The sequence below is a fragment of the Cryptotermes secundus genome, unplaced genomic scaffold (genome assembly GCF_002891405.2).
Source record: "Cryptotermes secundus unplaced genomic scaffold, Csec_1.0 scaffold276, whole genome shotgun sequence".
Lineage (NCBI taxonomy): Eukaryota > Metazoa > Arthropoda > Insecta > Blattodea > Kalotermitidae > Cryptotermes > Cryptotermes secundus.
In genome coordinates this window covers 694,362-717,041 of record NW_019742963.1, presented here as the reverse complement: position 1 = coordinate 717,041, position 22,680 = coordinate 694,362, and the positions used below count along the sequence as shown (strand labels likewise).

Here is a 22,680-nt window from a genome sequence, read left to right as displayed (position 1 = left end):
TCTCTTCACATCAGACACCTTTTTCTTTTTTTTGGTAAAATATTGACTCATAGTAAGATCATTTCTTTTGGCTAAATATCAATGTAAATAAAAACACAACTACAACTTTTCCATTTTTTCTTGCCAAATTCTGAGACCAAAAAGTCTTCAAATTTGACAATAATATACATTCTCTCTTGGCTTTATCTACATTTCTCCTAACCATAAATTAAATCAAAGCATCATAAACTGCACAAGGACTATTGTTTTCTCATGCAAGATATAATTTTTAAAAATAGCTGTGTTCACTTATAAAATATGTCTTGATAGGATGGCGGGCTGTTGGACGGCCATCTTTGCTGACTGCATGTCTAGCTTGCAGGGCGGGATATTTCTTCTCCAATCACAGTGCGCAAGGATCATCACCATGGCGATGCCCTACCTCCTGCCGCTGTCCCTGTCGAACAAAGGAAAGTTACACTTTGCACCAATTCCTTTCACACTAACTACACCATGCAGCCAATCAACTCTGGGGTGATTCACTTGGAAGTAGCCTCAAATTAATGACTATAAATCATGAAATAATTTTCCGATGAAAACATAACTTGACAACATTGTGTACTTTGCAACACTGACCCAGTGCCTGCCTGCCCAGTTAGTACCACTTTGCTGGCTGCAACATCTGTTAGCATGCAGTGTCGTGTTGGTTGTGTCTCCGGGCACAGGAAAATCAATTTCAACATTTTCTGCAACCACATTACCTCCACATCCACCAAAGTATGCAGTCACTAAGTTTCATTTTCACTGGTAAATTACTGTGTGATTCGTAATCACTAATCCGGGGTTCTCAACCAAGTGACTCACCCTGCACAATGCGCACGCTACTAAGACTGACAATCATTTCTTGCATTTTGCTCTCAATCAGTAGCAATGGCGGTCATGTTTTGAAGCCTCAAGAAGTCCAAACATACAAAGAAGACTCAGGTTCCTGCAGGCTTCATACTCCATACAGTAATCACCTGGGTAAGGCACCATGTCTGTTCTGCATTTGCACTATATTTAATGATGGTGTCAGCACCTCACACTCTACAGTGTCAAATGACAGTGACCACTGAACTGGAAAGTATGTGGAAACAAGTAGCCATGGCCAAACTTGAGACATTATCCTGTCATCTGCCTGAAGGTATTTAGGAAAACCATGAAAAACCTTACTCACGATCGTCAGTGTCCAGACTTGAGATTGCAACTGGCCACTCCTTGAAGTGCCACCACTTTAACACCAACTTGCTCAGTAGCATCATGTTGAAACAATAAATAGTAATGAAGTGTGGAGAGAACTCGCTCCCTCCATTTTCAAAGTGGAAGCATTTAAACCCTGAAGAATATTTTATTATTCTGACACAACAATATTCTCAAAATATGAGACATAAATAAAATAAAAATTTGTATTACTTCAACCAGTTTGTCTATTTTAATGGACTTTTTCTTCCACGTATTTCAGGTTATGTGACGGAATTAAGTATTTAGTAATCCAGTTACCTTCTTAGATATACTGTGAACAGATTACACCTTTGTGTGGTTCAGGCAACTTTATCTACTGTTCCATCTGTGGAATTTCTTTTTGAGAAATGAGATAAGTTCCCAGATGTTATATATCAGTCTTTATAAAATAAACGTAAATTAAAGGTTATTTGTTCTACTGCCTGAATTAATCTAACATTAACCACCATAACAGTAGACAGAATGTTAAAAATAAATAAAAAATAAAATGGGAATACTCCATTCTAAAGCATTCTGATTATGGTACCTTGTGCCTGCATTATGGGCCTCTGGACTTGTCCATCAAGACTGTCTTGAATTCTAGTATTTTGGAGGTGCTCAGTTTGAATCTCAGCTGAGACACTGGATAGCCTGACAGAGGTTTCAGGTAGTTTTCTGCAGTCCAAGGAAATTTAAGAATAGCACCCTGCTTAAGCCATGACTGCTTCTTCCGAATCCTTTCCAGTTCATCAGTCATCTTACCGTTTAACACTACATAATCTACGATACTGATAGTGTTCTACAACAATCCACCATGGTGCAAAGGAATCTCAGTGAATGGATGAAGTTCAAAAACCAAATATTACTGAACACATTTTCACCATTCTGACATACACAGAGGGACATCCAAAAGTCAGACAATTTTGGAGAGTTAAGGTTCTTAAGACACTGTACAGTACACCACAAACAAATGATTTCATTGTCATCTTCAAACTGTTTCGATTGTGATATATTTTTCTTTCTTCAAACTACTATTGATATGTGGATGCTTGTTTTTATGGAATTGCTTGGAACCTGACTGTGACCTTGTTCAAAGATACTTGCTAGGAAGTGCTCTACACATACATACATGCATGCCTTCATGAATCTACAGCTAATTTCACCAAGGAAAGCTCTTCTAAAAGAACAAACAAAGTACTGATTGAACTGTATTCGACTTAAGAAAAATGTGTTTGAATTTCTCTTATACTGAAGACTGTACAGAAAATAACACCAAAGACATTCAGGACTGTTTCCATGATTAATATTATAACAAAAATGTTACATGATGAAATTGGCATCACATTCCAGTAAAATGCTCTTCTAAAAATGTCGCCAGAGCACAAACAAGTGACAAACCTGACATTCCTGCCTCAAGTGGTAATATCAAGGCTGAATATTTGTTTCTAACCAACAGGCATACCCTTGTGTAGAAAGTTGCTTTTGAATTCCCTGTTTCAGGCACACAAGATTTGAGTGTGTTACTGACATCTGGCATCAGCATGCCCAAAGCCCCATTAATGCTAACATTACCAGGATTCATGCTGGGCCATTTCAGCCTCCAATACTGATCACTACCCCAACCTGGCCACCTACTTTATACTACCCCTCCTGAGGTGTGAATACCAGGGTCAGAGACCCGTGAGATCAACCCTGAACAAGATGTTGCACTTGAAGTTCTCGCATTAGAGTAATGCTTCTATCATGTGATGCTGTGTGGTTCACTGATGTTCTGGGGGAATGTACTGCATACATCATTTTGAAGATTATGCCATGCAAGCAGAAAGCTGCAAGCTTCTTACTGGTTACCTCCTTTGCATACTCTTCAACTCTGAACATGGAGGCAGTACATTCCCCACAAATCAGTGAACCAGAATAACAATACAGCATCACATCCCAGAAGACACAAAAAGGGCGGCAAGAAATTGAAAAGGAAAGGCTAAGCGAAGGAAGACATCTATCCATCAACCCATATAAAAAACAGATGATGACAGAAGTCTTCTGCTGGTGCACAAGTGGCCCCAGTCCTTATGTAGATTCTAAAGGGTTCTGATAATGGTGCATAACACAGAATTACTGGGTTTTTTGGATTTTTTTCCATCATCCAGTACTCTAGGAGACAGAAAAAACGATGTTTCAGAAACTGGATTTGTTTCCATCCTCAGGTGAGGGGGGAAGACACCTACTCAGTTGGGCCCCTTAGAAAGAGCTCATCTCAATCACTGGGCCAAGGGGCCCAACTGAGTAGGTGTCTTCCCCCCACACCTGAGGATGGAAACAGATCCAGTTTCTGTAACATTGCGTTTTCTATCTCCTAGAATACCAGATGATGGAAGAAGTCCAACAACCCAGCAATTCTGTGCTTATTTCTCATCTTTCAAGAGTGTTTCACATGGAAAGGAAGACTCACATGCTGTTTCTAATTTATGTCTTATATTTAATCAAGGAAGTGGTCCTGAACATCTCTGGTAACAACCCCAGTACTGTACATCACCCTGTACTATTCTACAAGGGCAGCAATCTCTGCTCTGTGGCTGCTCCAGAGTAACATATGATTGCCAGCCACAGAGTTATTCTAGATACAGAAGGAAAATATCATCGCACTGTACACAGCAATATGACGTGAGAGGCAACAGAATACATGTCCACCTAGAGACTAAGTCTGAAATCAAACACGAATAACATAAACACATGCCAAATGTTTCTCCCATCTCTATGCCTTCCAAAATTTGGGTTCTAACGTCATTTTAAGAACTTGAGTTGCTCAAATTCAGCAACTACCATTAAAAAGCAAACAGATACATAACAAGTTGGCTATAGTGGTGTAATATGAAATGTACTATCTTCTAGGACTTGATCGATACAGTCTAGTCTGTAAACGTTCACTGATATTATCGAGGATCATACTGCATCCATCTTCAGGGTCACAGATATTCTAAGCAAGAAATAAGGCAGGAGCAAGCCGCACACTTGGCTTACTCTTCAGTAGTGATGACCTGGGCACTATGTTCCTCCCAAATGATAGTGAACTACTTGACTACACAATATCACAGTACAGAAGATGGCACTGAAGCAGTGTATACACTTTTCAGAGTAACAAGCAAACATAAATATGTACATGGCAATTAAGAGCACTTTCAAGGACTACTTCTAAATTTAACTGGAAGTCTGAACTTACTTCACTTGAATTAAACAAGAGTCTGGCCTCTGCTTAGTTGATGTGAGAGAATTTAACCAACTCATCAGTGCGAAGACAATGCATATACTTTCTCATACATGCATTTGAGCCCCTAGTGTGCATAGCGTTATTTTTCTGAGCATATTTCCCATGCAGTTTTGTTTAGGGGGATGGTCTCCATAAATCAATTAAATTCCAACATAATCATTACAGTTTATTCTGAGAAAACTGCAGTTTTGTGTATGAGGGCTCCTGAGAAGGGTGCATATTAATGGAGCTGGAATGTTCATATTCACCCGACAACTACCTATACTAAATAAAACTCTTCTACACTTCTTATCACTAGAATGTGTCCAAACATGCAGGGGCCTGTGACAGTCATAGATATAGAGTATTCCAAAAAACACTTCTTCATACTGATGTGTGCTGGAAAAGTTTTAAGTCCATCAAAATCTGAAGATCAAATTTTATCACAATCACAATACTTTGTCATACTACATGTATAAGTAAGTTAAAGATGAAAAAAAAACTTAAAAACGCAAAAATTGGTAGAAAAGAGATGGCTACATTTGCACATATTCTATCATGTGCATTGCCAGTAACCAGTACTGTATGCACTGTGAACAAGTTCACAGACATGCACTACATATGAAACCCTCGCACTTCAAAAACGAAACTACCTCTTTGGGCAGAGATCACTTCTTGTTCATGGATGCAACTAGCCAAGTACGGGTTGGCGGCCAGCCCCTGTAAATCCTCCTGTATCTAAAAGTGTGATTCAAGCCCAAAAAGGAAAATGTCAGTAACTTACAGATGGGATGCAGAGTCATCGGAGGCACGGCAGGGGGGAAAGAGAAAAGGAACAAATGTCAGAGCAAATCAAGGTGATGTTGCAAACATAGACATGCAACAGTAAACCCTTGTCACTTCAGCAAAATTCACAATACCCAAACCAGTAGATAAGCTAATGCTCTGGCACTTGCGCCCAAATGCAACAGCCAAACATGCCAAATGACAAACTGCATTTTCCTCTCTTAAGAGTTTAGCTGTACACGTACCCTCAACTAACCGAAAACTTCAACAGTATTTACTATAAACTTTGAAGCAAAATTACTATGTCCATACATGAATGTATATATGTATATATGTACTTGTTGGCGCAAATATATTAGAAAAACGATAAAAATGTCGATTAGTGTCTCATGTGTTCTCTCATGTTCTATACAATTTATTAACTTTAAAAGTTTAAACTTTAAAAGGTAATAAATTTTATNACGTATTTCACTAAAAAAATGCAACATTTTAACTCGGGTTTTGGTAGATTTTTACGTGACTAACATAAGGCTACTGTGGAAGTGCCCATTTTGGTTACAATGACATTTGTTTATAACGACACTATTTTTAGGCCCCTTTGATGACGTTATAACCAAGTTCTACTGTATATTTATCTATTTATTTATTTATTCAGTTTGATTGATCTATTACACATATGAATATTGTTGCTTGATTGAGGGGAATTGGAAGTACCTGTAGGAGCCTTTGTTTCAGGCAACAATGAGGCTTCCACCCTTCTGGATTGTTCTGGACAATGCTAAGAATGAAGGTTGGCCAAGAACCTGTGAAAACTTCTAGAGTGACTAGAGCTATAAAACATAGTTGCAAAACTCTCGGAAGGATAGTCTCAGAGAAATAGCAGGAGCAGACATATGTGACATGAAACTTGCTGTGAATCGCTAGTTAGTGTGAATGTAAGCTGAAAGATGAGGACAGGGCAGTGGTGTATGGCAAAATGGCAGCATGGTGGGGGGATAAGCTGATGTCAAATTCTTAAATGGCTACTGACAATGAGAGATTAACTATTCCAGAAGCGGCCTCCGTAGTCTAGAGGTAACGTTCCCACTTCATGACTGGTAGTACGCGGGTTCAAATACCCGGCGGAGGTCGTCGAATTTTTAAGGGCGAAAAAATTCAGGGAACAAGTCCTCCGAGAGGGACTTTAAGCCATGGGTTCCGTGTCATAGCTTTACGGCACGTAAAAGAACCTCATATCTCCAAAGGAGGTCACTGAGCCAAATTATGGACGTTTCCCGCCCAACAGCAGTCTCTAATACCTCTGGTAGATGGGGGAAGCATTATAGATACCTCTCAGCTAGCAGAGCCGGTCTCGCTGGCTGGGCGGGACTGATGGTAAGCACCGGTACCAGTAGGATATAGAGACTGGTAGAATATCATAGAGGGAAGCACAATGGACCAATACAGGTCTAAGTGCATGGGGAAACCCACCCTCTCCAATAACTAACTAACTAACTATTCCAGAACAAAGATAAGCATTACACTAATTACCATTTTGAATGTCAAAGCAGGTAATTTTATTTTCACATTACCAGCTTACTAAAAGTGTCTGATGACATTACAGTTCAGTTTGTTAGATCCACTAAATGTTCATCACATTCTCCAGACTTAAACCTGTCAGATTACTGTGACATAACTACTTAAACATCATCTATTATGTGGGAACAGCTCAATAAATGTCATTGCTAGGTAACAGTCTGCTACAATAATAGAAGAACTATTGCAAGCGGTGTTTTCTATGTGGCCAAGGCTGAGCTGTCAAGGAAACTTAATCAGATGCAGCCATAGGCAGTGATGAGAGTCACCAGCTAGTATGGACATGAATATGAAAGCAGAGGACATGGCACTGGTGGGGGCAGTTACCAGGCAACAACTAGTAAAGACTGAGACAACTTCTGTGTGCTGAAGTACAGTAATCCGTAGAGCGTGTAATCTATGAAATTGTTACAGTTGTCTGTAGTTATCAGTTAAAAGTGTTCAATAAATCCAATTATGGACCCAAATGCCATGTCTAGTCACTAACACGTGACATTTTATTCAGACTAACTTAACAGTTAATGTGCAAATAGAGCAAATTAATTCAGTTGCTAAAGTTAAATTAAGATTTCAAAATGTGTTGTCTTTTGTAACCCAAGATATCAAGTGAGCTAAGCAGTGGAAAAAAGAAGACAGGTTCAAAGTGTAACACAGGAAAGCAGAGGCCCTATTCTGCATCAATTCCACTACAGAAATATGATTAAATCATAAATAAAATTATCATGTTCAAAATTTAAAATGGAAAGTACTTCTCCATGTAATGAATCAACCAAACTGAATAAATATTTTTATACACACATTAAGGTATGCGATCACATACAGTCTGGTAGACTCTTAGCAACATTTAGTAGGAACCTGCAGCATCCATCTTCAGGATTTCTACCACAAGGATATAAGCAGCAAGTTCCTCCAAAACATGGGTAACCATCTATCAGATTATGTGGGGCCACATCCCTGAAGACAGTAGTCTTCACAATCAACAATGTTAAGAACCTCAGATCTCACATTCTATATGTTAACTGTGAAGTCTCCTTAACTGCTTCTTTCATGTGAGACATTTTTCTCGGTCACCCTGTTCTTTGTTGTCCACTTATTTCATCATTGCAAGATGTTCATCCTCTACAGTATTCAGACTTGTACCGTATGTTGCAACATTCTGAGAGCCTAGATTTCATTTCAACCACTCATGGAGCTACATACAATCAGTGCACAAAAATGTTATCTCTTAAGCTCCAGACAGATATATTGCTGCTATTTCATCATTGCAAGATGTTCATCCTCTACAGTACTCAGACTTGTACCATATGTTGCAACATTCTGAGAGCCTAGATTTCATTTCAACCACTCATGGAGCTACATACAATCAGTGCACAAAAATGTTATCTCTTAAGCTCCAGACAGATATATTGCTGCTATGAGAGATGTATTCTTGTTTACATTACCTAAGACACATGCAAACTGACAGAGTTCTAAAAGCATGAAACTGAGGGATTTGAGGTTCTCACAGCAATGACTGTGAAGAGTGCTATATTCTGGGATGTGACGCCATGCAGGCCAGCAGAAGTTCATTGACGTTTCATGGGAAAGTACTCTCTGCTTCCTGCCTGGTTCACTCTTCGACTGTGAAGATGCAGATAGTAAGTTCCTCTGAAACGCTTGTAAACTTCTATTTGGTACTCTTCAAGGAATTGCACTTTCTGAAGTTATGCACACAAAACCACTGACTCTGCCAATACATGTCAGTGTCTCAAAACTTTTATAGTCATCCTTGTATTTACTGCACTGACAATGTGACCAGCTTCTGAATGTCAATCCATTGTGTGCTGATAACAAACCTGACTCAGAGGCATAATGAAAGGCCAAACAGTTATAAAACCAATCTCATTTGATGTTTTAAAGGTAGATTTACCTTTCTTAGGCATTTCAATATGATTCCAACACCAAGAAGTACAGGTATTCCTCGATTTATGTGACAGTTGTATACCCCCGACCCCCAAAGCATCACACTGAGTGAAATCACATAAATCGAACACAATCTTCTCTTCTACCTGCGCATTTCTCCTCCATAAAATCCACACATAATTATCAACTCACCCTTCTCCCCACCCCTCTTGATTGGTCAGTGAGTGGTTCACATTAAAGTGAGCACTATTAACTGAAACTCATCTATATCAGCTGAGTATTAAAATGGAATCATATTCTTTGAACTCATATATAATGAGGATTACCCACAGATCAAACACAAAGCCTTAAAAGGTTAACTAAGGGATGAAATTAAATATTTAAAAGAAAGTCATGTGACAAATTGCACTGGCAATTTTATGAGAAATAAATACATCAAGCCTTATCCTAGAATTCTTGTAATTTCTGTCACGAGATTCATGCTTACCCGGGGCCTGGGTAGTAGTATGGTGGGGGTCGTTCATACTCTGTGGACAGTGGCGGGCTGTGATAGCGAGGAGGACCCCCGTTCGGGTAGTCCCAATGCCTAGCAAAGCACAAGACAAGAGTCACAAAACAATACATGACACAACACAAACACAGTTTTGCACATGAACACGTAGCACTTGCTATACAAAAAGCAGAAGACCCAGCCAGATACCTGTCATGAATTTTCTCCTACCATGAACTACCTATAACCATCTTAAAACAAATTTCATACAAAATAATATGATTCAACCTGTTTTAAGAGACCAAGAACAATTCTCCCAGTCACAGTGAAACCCCAAAATGGGGCTTCTTTGTGGAGCAGTGCATATTAACACAAAACTGAGGATATTTAACCACGAGTTTACCGACTTTCAATCATTAAAACTGAATGTAAAATTAGGAAAAATGTCAAATCGAGGAACAATGAATTGGCGGGGGGGGGGCCTCTACTGGCTCAGCGGTATCTAGATGCTTCCCCCATCTACCAGAGGCGTTAGAGACTATTGTTGGGCGGGAAACGTCCTTGTAATTTGGCTCAGAGACCTCCTTGAGGCATGAGGTTCTTTTATGTGCCGTAAAGCTACGACACGGGACCCACGGCTTAAAGTCCCTCCCGGAGGACTTGTTCCCTGAATTTTTCCGCCCTTAAAAATTCCACGACCTCCGCCGGGTTTGAACCCACGTACCTCGAGTCATGAGGTGGGAACATTACTCCTAGACTACGGAGGCCGCTATTATATTGTGTATATTTTACCAAAGTACCTGACAGACTAAAATTTATACAAATATACTGCACTGCATAATCGAGTGTTCAAAAACTTCAGGAGGAAGATAAAGCATGCGTTACATTCAGGTACATACATAATTCAACCTTCATTAACCCTTTACAGCCTTAATTTCTTTTAACAATACACTCAAATCAGTCTGTACTATACAGGAACCACATCATGTCTCTGCTACAGAGATCAACTAGCTGATGGTGTTCAGGTAAATAAACACGGTTTATTGTGATAACCACATGGAATATACAATCTTTAGATAGAACGCAGAGTTTTAGTACATTGCAGAAGACAATACATATAGTAACTGCTGAGCTTTATAGGGCCAATAAAAAGTTACAGATCATCCACCATCCCATTCAGACCTGGAGTCAGAACACTTGGGTTCAAAGTTTTTCCCTATCAATATGTAACACACTGAGACAGGCATCTCTCCACAGACATCCAGATTCTGAACTTATTGTTTTCAAAACGGAGACTGGACAGAACAAATAAAAGAACAATTGACAGCCTACATATGTTTTGACTCTCTGAAGCTTCTACAAGCTACACTTAAAAAGTTTCTTTGCATTTTAGTGACAGCACTAAGATAAAAATGATATTTCCATACACAGCTGATAAAGGGAGGTCTTCCGAGAAATTTAAGCAGAACCATAAATCTTACTAAATGGGCATTCAATATGATAAATGTTTATGTAAGTGACTGAAACCATGGGGGGCATATGGTAGCACAGTTGGTTGAGGCATTATCCTACAAGCCAACAGGTTACGGGTTTGATCCCCAATGTCATTGGATTTTTCAACTGATCTAATCCTTCCAACTGCACTACAGCCCTGAGGGCAACTCAGCCTCTAACAGAAATGAGTACCAGGAATCTTCCTGGGGGTAAAGGGCAGCCAGTGTGTAGGGCTGACAACTTCACCAACATCTATGAGCCAACTGTCTAGAAAATGTGGAAGCCTCAACATCCTACAGTCCTATGGGCCTCCACAGCCTGTTACAGGGATAGCTTTACCCGAGAGAAACGTGGAATATGTATACATATATGTGCTGTCTATATGAAAACTATGAATACAGATAAACAGATTGATTCTTGACAGCCCAGATTTTATTTGGATATCTTGGCTACAAAAATGCAACAAATATATTTTCCAAAACCCTAAACTTCAGATATTTATGGGTCCTTAAATAAAATCATGCCATAAGCTAGTACACTGGGGGGTTTAAATGTTGTCTCTTCATAGCTAAGAGTAACAGAGGGCCATTTTCAGTTTAACAGTGTTTTGCTGTTTGTTTATGATTTAATTAACATCCCTGTCCATATGTCAGGTTAGATGCTGACCAACAGTATGATGCATTGGACAGGCTGTGGATGGAAGAGATCATGGTCTCGTCTGGGGTACTGTCCTGGTATGTCTTGAGACAAAATCATGAGATGCCTCAGTCATAAAGCTCAGACTCTGGGTCAAGATTTTAAAATGACTTTTTTTCCCCTTTTCCTTCCCCCCCCCCTTCTTGGCACTACAGCCCCAGTGGGCCTAGGCCTACCTCTATAAACTTCTCCATTCACTTTGGTTTTTCTAGATCTTACACACTCGGTAGGACTCCTTGGGCGGTTGATCAGCTCATCGCAAGGCTTTAAATTGACATTATCTGAGATTATACAGTGACAAATGGTAGGATGGCCAGTACCTAACGGAGCTGGAACAACCAAAGAAGCAAGTGGCTGTGGTCTAATCTAGGTACTATCCCAACAGTTGCATGGAGGAACTGAGCTAAACCATAAAAAGAAAAAAAAGTTTCATGCAAGATAGCTGAACCTGAAACACTCATGAAAACCAGTCAACCATGATGTTTGGCAGAGTTTATAAGGTCTTATCAAGTGCCTGTTGGGAAAATATACTGTACAGTGACCTCTCCTCCCCAATATTAATGTTAAAAATAATAAGTTAGCGGGACATAACGAGAGTAAAATGGGCAGGAAATCTGCTAACAAATCACAAACAAATGCTAGCAGATGGAAATAATAATATCAGTTATGTGCAACACATGAACATATCTCTTCACACACTGAAGTCAGAAACAGGTGACCCATATGTAACCTAGGAGTCGTGTGTGTGTGTGTGTGTGTGTGTGTGGGGGGGAAAGCACATGACAATGCCACCCCATACCTGATCATGCTGGTGGGCATATAAGTACCCCCATTCCCATACCTGAGGAGTACATACTTGGGAGCCATGTCGGTGTATCGAGTGTCACTGTGAGCTGATGGCGAGGCCCTGTCGCGACCTCCACCACGGTCACTGCCACGTCCCAGATGAGTACTGTAATCCCCTCCATAGTAGCCGCTCGAGTTCTCGTATGTCTCATGATAACGTCGGTGATAGTTCTTCTCCACACTGCAACAGAACAAGGCAATGAGTGGCTAATGACTCCCTCGTCTCACACGTTGCACCAAACCGAACCAAATAGTGTAAAGCACTGCATGAATGTGATGATTACTGTGACATCATGTTCTCTGGGAGACGGGTGCCATGTTGGAGTAGGTTCATTTACCCTGAACATGAAGGCAGATGATTCTTGCAAAATACTGGCAGCTTTCTAATCAAATTACATGGTGATGCATCTCAGAAGATAGCAGAACTTCAAATATCACACATTAAAAAGCAAATTTAGCATTCTTTTATCCTAAGCACTTGGGAACACTTGACAGAAGTGTCGTCATCCATTTATAACACCATACACATTCCATCACTGCCAAGCAAGATAAAAATATAAGGAGAGAGAGTTTTATGTGTAAAAAAGAGGTAACACTATCCCTGTAGGCCCATAGCATTGTGAGACTTTGAGGCTTCCACGTTCTTCAAAATCAGCTCACAGATGGCGGTGAGGTTGTCAGCCTTCTGCACCGGCCACCCTTTACACCCAGGAAGATTCCTGGTACTCTTCTCTGTTAGAGGTTGAGTCAACCCCAGGACTATAGTGAGACTGAAAGGATTAGATCAACTGAAAAATCCAATGGCCTCACTGGGGATCAAACCTGTGACCAACCGACTTGTAGCATAGTGGCTCAACCAACTATGCTACCGCGTACCCCTATAATGCTGTGTAGTCTACTGAAAGTCAACCAACATTTCTCCTCACACAGCGTTATATCCCTGAAGAGAGAACTCTACATAATCATCACTGTGAAAAATCCTAACAGAAAAAATTAACTGTTTACAACCTTTCACAGCAAACTACACTGCTTGCAAAGGTGGGGCAACATAAGCACATCATCATGTTTATTAAGCAGCGAAATGACAGCATGAAAAGAATGCAGTACTCTAAAGCTAAATTTAAACCTTTTGTTTCAAAAAGTGAAATATGAATTGATTTCACTGCTATTCTACAGAAGATATGTAGCTACAATACAGCACACTGTGACAATAATGAAACAGATAACCTTACCTTTTCTGGGTATCTGGGTACCTAACACAACCTACCCATAATGAGGAATTATCATACAAATATTTAGTCAAGGAATCTAATGTTTTGTGTAAATTATATTGTGACATGTTGCGCAATGGAGGACAACCCTTCGCTACCCAGCAGTGACGTGGCGGATGAGTCAGTGCTCTGTCCCCCCCCCCATCCGCACTGTGACATGGCACGCAATGCCGCTGTCGACAAGGCGTCAGCCAACAGCGGTACTGATTACGTAACAGGCAAGCGCTGCGACTATATGAGTGAACCACACTGCCTACAGAGCGAGTTGAAATGTGGCCGTTGCCGAGTTCAGTTGTTGTCGGTCTAAAGCATATCAGATGCCGAAGTGAGTTCTCGAGTTACAAGTTACGAGTTAGCCAGGCAGTCAACCTTTCAGCTGTAGTCTAGCATTTGCAGTGTAGTAATTGTAATACTGAAAATAGCAGTAATTGTGAATCTGTGAATTGTGTGATTGTAAGAGCGAATGTGAAATAAAATTCGCTATACCCAATAAGGCGTGAAGTTATCTGTCGCGTTTTACACCCAACACGTGACAATATTATTACTGACAAGATAACTGTTTCTGGGATCTACTGCCATGAAGTCTTGTAGATGAGTGCTAATGTTCTGAAGGAACGTACTGTATCCATCTTTACAGTTCTTTAGAACACTGGTACATACTTACCAGACAAAACAGCATCACATCCCAGAAGACTGTACTCTTAATATTTACTACTGTGAGGACCTCCAACTCATTAGTGATACTATGGTACAAGGAGTCACAGCAGGATAACTGTTAGTTAGTTAGTTAGTTATTAGGGAGGGTGGGTTTCCCCGTGCACTCAGACCTGTAGTGGTCCATTGTGCTTCCCTCTATGATTTCTACCAGTCTCTATATCCTACCGGTATTGGTGCTTACCATCAGTCCTGCCCAGCCAGCGAGACCAGCTCTACTGGCTGAGAGGTATCTATAATGCTTCCCCCATCTACCGGAGGTATTAGTGACTGCTGTTGGGCGGGAAACATCCACAATTTTGGCTCAGCGACCTCCTTTGGAGGTATGAGGTTCTTTTACGTGCCGTAAAGCTACGACATGGGACCCACAGCTTAAAGTCCCTCCCGGAGGACTTGTTCCCTGAATCTTTTCGTCCTTAAAAATTCGACGAGCTCCGCCGGGTATTTGAACCCGCGTACTACGAGTCATGAGGTGGGAACGGTACCTCTAGACTACGGAGGCCGCTAGGATAACTGTTACATCAACATTAAATGAAATACTGGCACACAGAGCCTGTCCAGAAGCTTAGCGGCAGCAACCCACAATTGGACTGCCACTCTTTGGCTAGCAATTGATTGGTGGAACTTCTAATTGCTTTCAAGGCATCACATATACAAGACTAGACTGAATGAAAATAGTGCAAGCATTTATAACTATATTAATAATACAGACTATGATTACATGAGGTGGAATTATGGTTTTAAATTATGATATTGTGATGTCATGCCGGGATACTCAAATTTAATGTTGACCCCATTTCAAAATCCGCCTAAATTTCAATTCATGAAAATTAATTAATTTGTATCAATGAGCAGGATGTAACATTATAAACTTGCAAATTTTCAACCTGTAATGTACATCCTACCAAAAGAGGCATAATTCCAATACTGAACACAAATTTTGAAGATTCATGCATCCATGCTTTGTGGCACAAGAATGGAAAAAAAGCATGCAAGAAGAAAAAAGCAGGCTGAGACCCATGAAAACAGCAACTGGAATGAACAAGTTAGAAAATGCAGGCACAGCACAACTTGCGTTTGTTTAATTATCTCAATCTGGGACCCCAAAAACAAGGAGGAGGGCATAAAATGGATGTATCTTTTGCAACCACAACTTTTGCTTTAAATATTTTTTTGGACTGACAAATATGTATCTGCACTCTCAGTTATGCAGTATCATAGTTGGATGAGGCACTATGCTTCAAGCTGGAAGGTCATATGTACAATTCCCATTGAGGTTACTGGATATTTTCAGTTGACCTCTAATCCTTCCAGCCGCACTATGGCCCTGGGGTCAACTCAGCCTCTAAAAGAAATGAGTACCAGGAATCTTCCTGGGGGCAAAGGGCAGCTGAGGCATAAGGCTCACAACCACACCACCAACTGTGAGCTGACTGTATGGAAAATGGGCCTCCATGGCCTGTTACAGGGGATATCTTTTACCTTACTCTAGATATGCAGAGCCAATCACAATGGCCAAGCAGTCTAATGCATGAAATGTCTTGGCCTGCTTGAATGTTGGGATTGAGGGTTCAAATCCCACTCAAGGCATGATGTCTGTCTGTCTGTTTATTCTGTGTTTGTGTTGTCCTGTGTAGGTAGTGCCTTTGCAATGGGCTGATCCCTTATCCAAGGAGTCCTAATAACTGTCTTAAGATTATGAAAATGAAGTGAAACAAAATTTTCACAGATACCCTATGCTCCAAATGCGAGCAAAAGGGATAGACAGAGAGACAGACAGAGACAGACATGCACAGAACTTCATGCAAAGTGTCTGTTATAGTTTGATTTGAACTAAAACTGAAATGTCAACGAATTTCAGTACACTCTCTTGCACCATACATTAAGAAAATCTAGTCACAGGTTCTAAACTTGTTGCACTGGGACAGACAGATGCACAAATACTGGAGAGTTAATCTTCTTTGTAACTTCTCACAGTGAATGCTCCAATATTGGTGTAGCAGCAAGCTGACAATTTCAAAATTCAAATTATACTTCAGGTAACAGGAACTCATGACCTTGTAACTCTTCCTTCTACTGCCAGCACAGGGCTACGGGCCATGAAATACCAGCAACCTCATAAAACTGTTATGCACCCAATTTAAGTGTCTGAGATACAAAAACAAAAGTGCAAAGATAAATACCTTGTAAACTAGATTGGAGTAACACATACTGACAGTATCTGAGAACAGGATGCTACAAAAAATATTTGGACTGAAGGGGATGAAGTAAAAATCAGAGAAAACTGCATAATGGGGAACTTCAAAATGTCTACTCCTCACCAATTATTATCAGGATGATCAAATCAAGAAGGACAAGATGGAAAGGGCAAGTAACATATGAGGCAGAAGTGCATATAAAGTTTTGGGTGGGAAATAATAAAGGAAAGCGACCATTACAAAAGACCTATGCGTAGATGGGAGGATATAAAGTGGATCTCAAACATACAGGATGTGAAGGCATGGACTGGATTGATCTGGCTCATGACAGGGACCAGTGGTGGGGCCTTCTAAATGCAGTACTGATCCTTTGGGTTCTATTAAATGCTGGAAATTTGAGTAGCTGAGCAACTGGTGACTTCTACAGAAGGGCCCAGCTCCACAGAATCAGTTAGTTAGTTAGTTAGTTATTTGGTCAGCAAGTTAGTTTGATAAGCTAGATCTGATGATGATAGACCTGTACTTGAAACACTGGCAGGTGTGCAACAGTTTTCAGAATGAGAGAGGCAAAGCCACAAGGTTGTGATGTGGCAAGGTATTCTCACTGAACTCTGGTGTTAGGCTGCATGTTGCAATGATAAATTTTGCAGTTACTTCTTCAGACTTTACAACACTGCAGACCCACTATTCTCTGCATGACATACACAAATACCTTAAGTAATTGTAAGCAAAATAAATTACAGCTGATTTGAAGAAAGGAACAATAACCTCTGCCCATCTCCTTTATTTCCACTTAATTCCTATGTGCTATAAATTAATTTATATAAACATTTAAACAAAAAGGCACTTTGGACTGGGAGAACACTCCTGCCACCTGTTGTTCCTATACAAAGTTGAAGACTGTAAAAGAGATAAAGTGCGTCTAATGCATCTCAGAGGTTGCACACCATCAAATACTGACACAGAGAGTTCCAACTTCTCTGATATAATGCCTTGCAGTCCACTTAAAGTCAACCGATGTTTCAGAGGAACATGTTGCCTCCATATTTAGGGTCGAAGAATAAACCAAGTAAGAAGCCAGCATGAAAGCAGACACTGGTTTCTTGCTTGGCTTATCCTTTGACCCTTAATATGAAGACAACATGTTCTTCCGAAACATCGGTTGACTTTCAATGGCCTATACGGCATTGTCCCAGAAGACAGAATTCTTCATAATCACTGCTGTGGGAACCTCAAATCCTAAATAGTGACATAAATCATTAACGACATCATTAGGTTACTAGATTCCATTTATACTGGAGATATCGGTGGACACACAAGCCTCCTCTTCTCTAAGGCTACCTACTGAAGGTATGATGTATGCTTAAGAGATGTTTCAGACAACATAACAACCTGTCCATGATCATAATTTGGCCAGAAATTCATATAGCTGGCAGCAGAAGGCTTCTGATAGTCAACCTGTACAGGAGAAGTGCAATGCCAGAAGCCTTCCATGAGGACAGGTACATTTGCTGAAGACTGACACTAACTGGTCTATCATGACAACACTAATGACCCCCTGTCATCTTGTCTGAATCCTTGAATGGGAGAACCTTCCTCACTGACTCAAATCAGTTTATTAGCAGTGAAAGGGTTAATGTGTAAAATCTAATCTACCCTCAGTCTGCCAGTAGTGGTGCAAGTGACCTGACCTTTCAGTTCTGCAGATGCACTAGTTTGTCATCAGTTAAGTGAATACAGAAGCAAACACAGTATGATGGCCCGATAGACTTACTTGGCTAATGGGATGTTATCCCGATCTCCGTACGCATCGTACAAGTATTCACTGCAAACAGACACACAGGCTGGGGTTAGTCACAACATCAAGGACAAACAGCAGGCACTCAAAGGTTAGAACACAGAACTACACTAACCAGCAGGCCAGAGACCAGCATAATGCTTGTTTACTAAAGCTGTATCAGCCGTTAGGTACATATATACATTTCAGTTCCTGTGAAATCCAAAATGCTGAATAATCATAATACACATTCCAATAACTTTAATATATGTTTTTTTACAAGTGTCAGACATGGAACTGTATGGCTGTTCTTTCTCCAGCTCTGTAAGACAGGTTGTGGGAGGGATTTCTATCTATGGTTATGAGAACAGCTATGTGGAAGTGATGGTACACTAATGTTTATAGAGACAATATTTGCCTGATGTTGCATGGGGTAATTAATTAATTAATGTATTATTTAGTTGCACACTTATAAATGCATTTATTTAATGATGCTGTAACATCAGCATTGGCATAATCACTTCTTCAAGAGAAGAAGTGCGGTGATTTAAATAATATAACAAATAGTATCATTAATGTCATACACAAAATCATCTCTCTCCTTCTCTGTCTGTCACAGTTACTCCAGTTACTTAGCATTCATCACACAGCTGGCCTCCATCTTACTTTGAGGGAACAATACAAACCACAGTTGTTAAACAACACAATATGCAGAGAAGTTTACATATGAGATGAGTCAATGACAAGAAACATTGCAAATTTAACAGGTCACTTACTATCATCTGGGTAGTGAATGACAGGAGGACATCACACTGAGTTGAAAAGTTTATGCAAGACAGAAATGATACTCACGATTCTACCAAAGGCCCAGGGTACGGATCCGACTTCTGGTACAGTGCTGCCAATTTGACGGAGAGAATAATGGCAGGAATAAAAAGCACCAGGCACCAGCCAATGCTTGCCCAGAAACCATTCTGCACAAGAACAAACACATTGCCAGATCTCTTACCTCCACTTAATATCAAAACACAGTAAATGCCTGACTGAACACTGAAACTAAAATAGTAATCTAGGCTTCAATTCTAATAAAATATTTTGAGCCAGGCAGCTCAAGTCAGTAAGAATGAGAATCGGTGTCTGATTCCAGCCAGAGGGGGACTTCTCTCTTCATCACATCCAGACCAGTTCTGGGGTCTCCTTACAAGTCCTATCCAATGGATACAGTGGGCTCATTCCCCAGGATGTGAAGTAGTAAAAATGCTTACATTTGTTTGGACATATAAATATTTATATATATATTTATTTATTTATTTATATTTATATATAGAATGAACACAATGATGATATTGAGAAGGACAATAGTATTAAAATTTAAATGGAAGATATCTATACAATGACCAAGAATAAGAAAGTTCAACAAGATACTGAAAAATATTAAAAAGAGAGAAAAAAGATGGTGAGAAACTGAAACAAATGCACTATAGTGAGGCAGAAGAGACTGGAAAATTTTTATGCATCAACACCTAAAGAACAGAAGAGATGCTAGAAGCAGAAGACATATTTAAGTTAGGTTAGGTTTGGTAATGTTAGGCCATATCAGGTTAGGTTATACTGATTATCATTAAGTTAGATTAAGTCAATTAGGTGTCATTTAACACTTCTTTCCTGTGAATTAGCCAAAAGAAACTGGGCAAAGAAAGGGTTCAAATAAAGACTTGCATCACTCTTCACAATTTACATGTTAGTATACAGCTACAATTCAAGTTATAATTTCTTAACCTCAACATTTGAATGGAGATTAGTGGCCATCTTCGTGTCCTGGTGACTTTACACCCCAGGAAAGAACCTCTGCTGAGCAGTGAATAGGCATCTTGACAGGACACAAAGCCAGTCTATACTTGGTGACAGAGAAAGAAAATCCCTGCTCCCCTTGTCAAGACTTCATTTTGTTTACGATATTTCCTGACTTCACCATGTTGAAGCAAAATTCTTTCTGTCACTGGCTTTCCTTATACTTGCTTTCAGTACAAGCTATATATCTTTTTCAGAATTCAAATTCCAAACAAGACCGAAATATCAGATGAGCATTACAACTCACAAAAGGGTCAAGGATCTGGTTGCAGACGGCGACAACTGTTGCATTGTACACCTGGCTCATTGGGTGGCATTGCCCCACTTTCGCAGTCGTCATGTTCACCACCCTACTCAAGTACAGGTCCACGTGGTCAAGGACTGCATTAGCAAACATGTCTGCTAACTGCAACAAGACAACACAAACAGATCAACTGCAATGAGATTACCCAAGACCAGCATCGATTTGACGGATCCACATATTTTCATCAATTCTAGTGCTATCTGATGACTGAGAAACTGTTCCCATTGTGCAAGTTAAATAATGTTTCACTTGTATACTTTCTTTTCCATTTATAATGCAGCACACTTTTTATTTTTGATGACACCAACATTTTAACCAACAATTTAGTGAGCTGAATGTAAGTTTGGTGTCATCTAAAATAAAAAGTGTTGCGTTACAGACAAAAGAGAAACTGCAAAAGTGACATTTCAACGCAAGAGGATGCTAAAATATAATATTACATAATGTTCATTGAACATGATAGCATCATCGTAAGTGGTGAGGGGGTGATGAAAGAGAACCATGAACACCTAATTCAGGATATCAATAGCAAACTGGCCAAAATCTGTCACCCACACACTTCCCAAATGCAAACCTACAAAATTATTCCTACAATATCCTGATCAGTCACAGAAGGAGACTGTGGCAGACCAAAGTAACAGTTGCAATTTAATTCGACTCTGTGGTGAGTGTACACAGACTTTTACATATTTATGTGCTCTTTGTGATATAGGCCAAAGTGCCATGAAATGGGTTTGTGGGATTGTCGTCAATACTCCAATAGACAAACCACACGAAACTGTACAATTGTATATATTGAATCGTTTAAAGTCAATATACAGAACACGGAATACACGTATAATATTGAAGCGTTGGCTGGCCTGTCTGGGCGGTGATGGCGTGCTCAGCGTGCCGGTAGGAACGACTGGCTCGGTCGGTTGCTGCGTTGCGGAAGACGCGTTCGTTGAAGGCTTGCGGCAGCTACGTCAGCTGCCCGGTAGCAGAAGTGGAGTTGATGACTCTAACTGCATTGCCGTTTCGAGTTGAACTGCTTGCACCTTGGGTTCCCGGTCTTAAATACTACCGGCCGGGAGGCGGAGCTAAAGTTGCAGTCGTCACGGCGCGCATCCATTGGGCCGTGCATGGAAAGGCGGAGTCACGGCGAAGTTTATAAATATATGTAGCTGGTATATAAGTCACGGTAGTTGGAAATGGTATAAATTCCGAGTCTCTTTGGTCACAGCTGCCAGTTTGGTGCTTTCTGAAAGGGGGTGACGGTTGTCTGCCAGACGCTGTGGGGATGCTCCCACAGGTTTATTCCTCTTTGATGCCATGAGCTAATTAGATCAGCTTGATGTAAATGCACTAAAATTACCACAGCCAATGACATCAACTCACTGTTACTTAACAGTCAATAGATGGCATCACATGTGATGCACAAGGTGTGTTCAAACAGTTCCCGAAATTCATCTATACATAACAGAGTAAACCTTCACTAATCTGGTTACAGTTAATCCATATGTAGGATAATCTGGATCAAAATATAAGAATTGAAAAATGCTGCTCAAAGCTGGGTACATACTTTAAAAGACACACACCATTTAGAACGGTAAATGAATCACTTGTCTGTTCAGACAAAGCTTGGCAGTTTCTTTAATGCATTACTACATTCAAAAACAAGTACAACTTTTGAGTCTTCTATCAATGAATAAATGTCTTATTATGATTTTTAAATAAAAGTCCTACAGTGATTTTTTTATTTTCATCAGCACTATTTATGCCATTAAATTTTCCATTTATTTGGGTTCCAACCTCTTTTGTCTTTCAGGGCTACCTTCTGCTTCACTAATTGGGTTTATCACTTAATCCTGATGACCTTCCCTCCCCGTTACTCCGGGTTAGCGAGGGTTTACTGTATCTTTCTATACTTAGAGCTTACTGAATATTATCCCCTTCAAAATAGCCCCCTTGTGCTACAATGCACCCCTTCCCCACCTTTTCCACTTCTGGAAGCACTGCTTGAAGGATGCCTGTTGCACTGCCTTCAAGTCTTTCGTCACGTTAGTAACGATTGCTTTCACTGACTGAAATCTTCTTCCTTTACGGTCACTTTGAGTTTAGGGAACAGAGAAAAGTCAGGAGAAGACTGGTGAATAGTGGGTTGTGGAAGGGTAAGAATTGAATGTTTTGCCAAGAACTGTCCCATTGACAATGCTGTATGAGCAGGCGCATTATCATGATGGAGGAACCAACTTCCCTCAGCCCACTTTTTGAGTTGCTTTCTTCATATCGCATCCCAGATGTCTCAGAACTG

General features: G+C 40.2%; 1 protein-coding gene across 5 annotated transcripts in view; it reads right to left on the bottom strand.

Moving 5' to 3' along the window:
* Positions 1-22,680, bottom strand: part of LOC111873426 (prominin-like protein) — a 136,304-nt gene continuing 113,624 nt past the window's right edge. For 2 of the 5 annotated variants that reach the window (XM_023868145.2, XM_023868147.2), the window contains 7 exons: positions 20,331-20,489; positions 19,085-19,206; positions 18,230-18,280; positions 12,268-12,453; positions 9,234-9,332; positions 5,137-5,221; positions 1-436 (listed from right to left, as the gene is read on the bottom strand). In XM_023868145.2, the coding sequence (XP_023723913.1) occupies positions 5,152-5,221; positions 9,234-9,332; positions 12,268-12,453; positions 18,230-18,280; positions 19,085-19,206; positions 20,331-20,489 (687 nt within the window). In that variant the 3' untranslated portion in view covers positions 1-436; positions 5,137-5,151. The remainder of the gene's footprint in view (positions 437-5,136; positions 5,222-9,233; positions 9,333-12,267; positions 12,454-18,229; positions 18,281-19,084; positions 19,207-20,330; positions 20,490-22,680) is intronic. The other 3 variants (XM_023868146.2, XM_023868148.2, XM_023868149.2) reach the window with 3 other exon arrangements.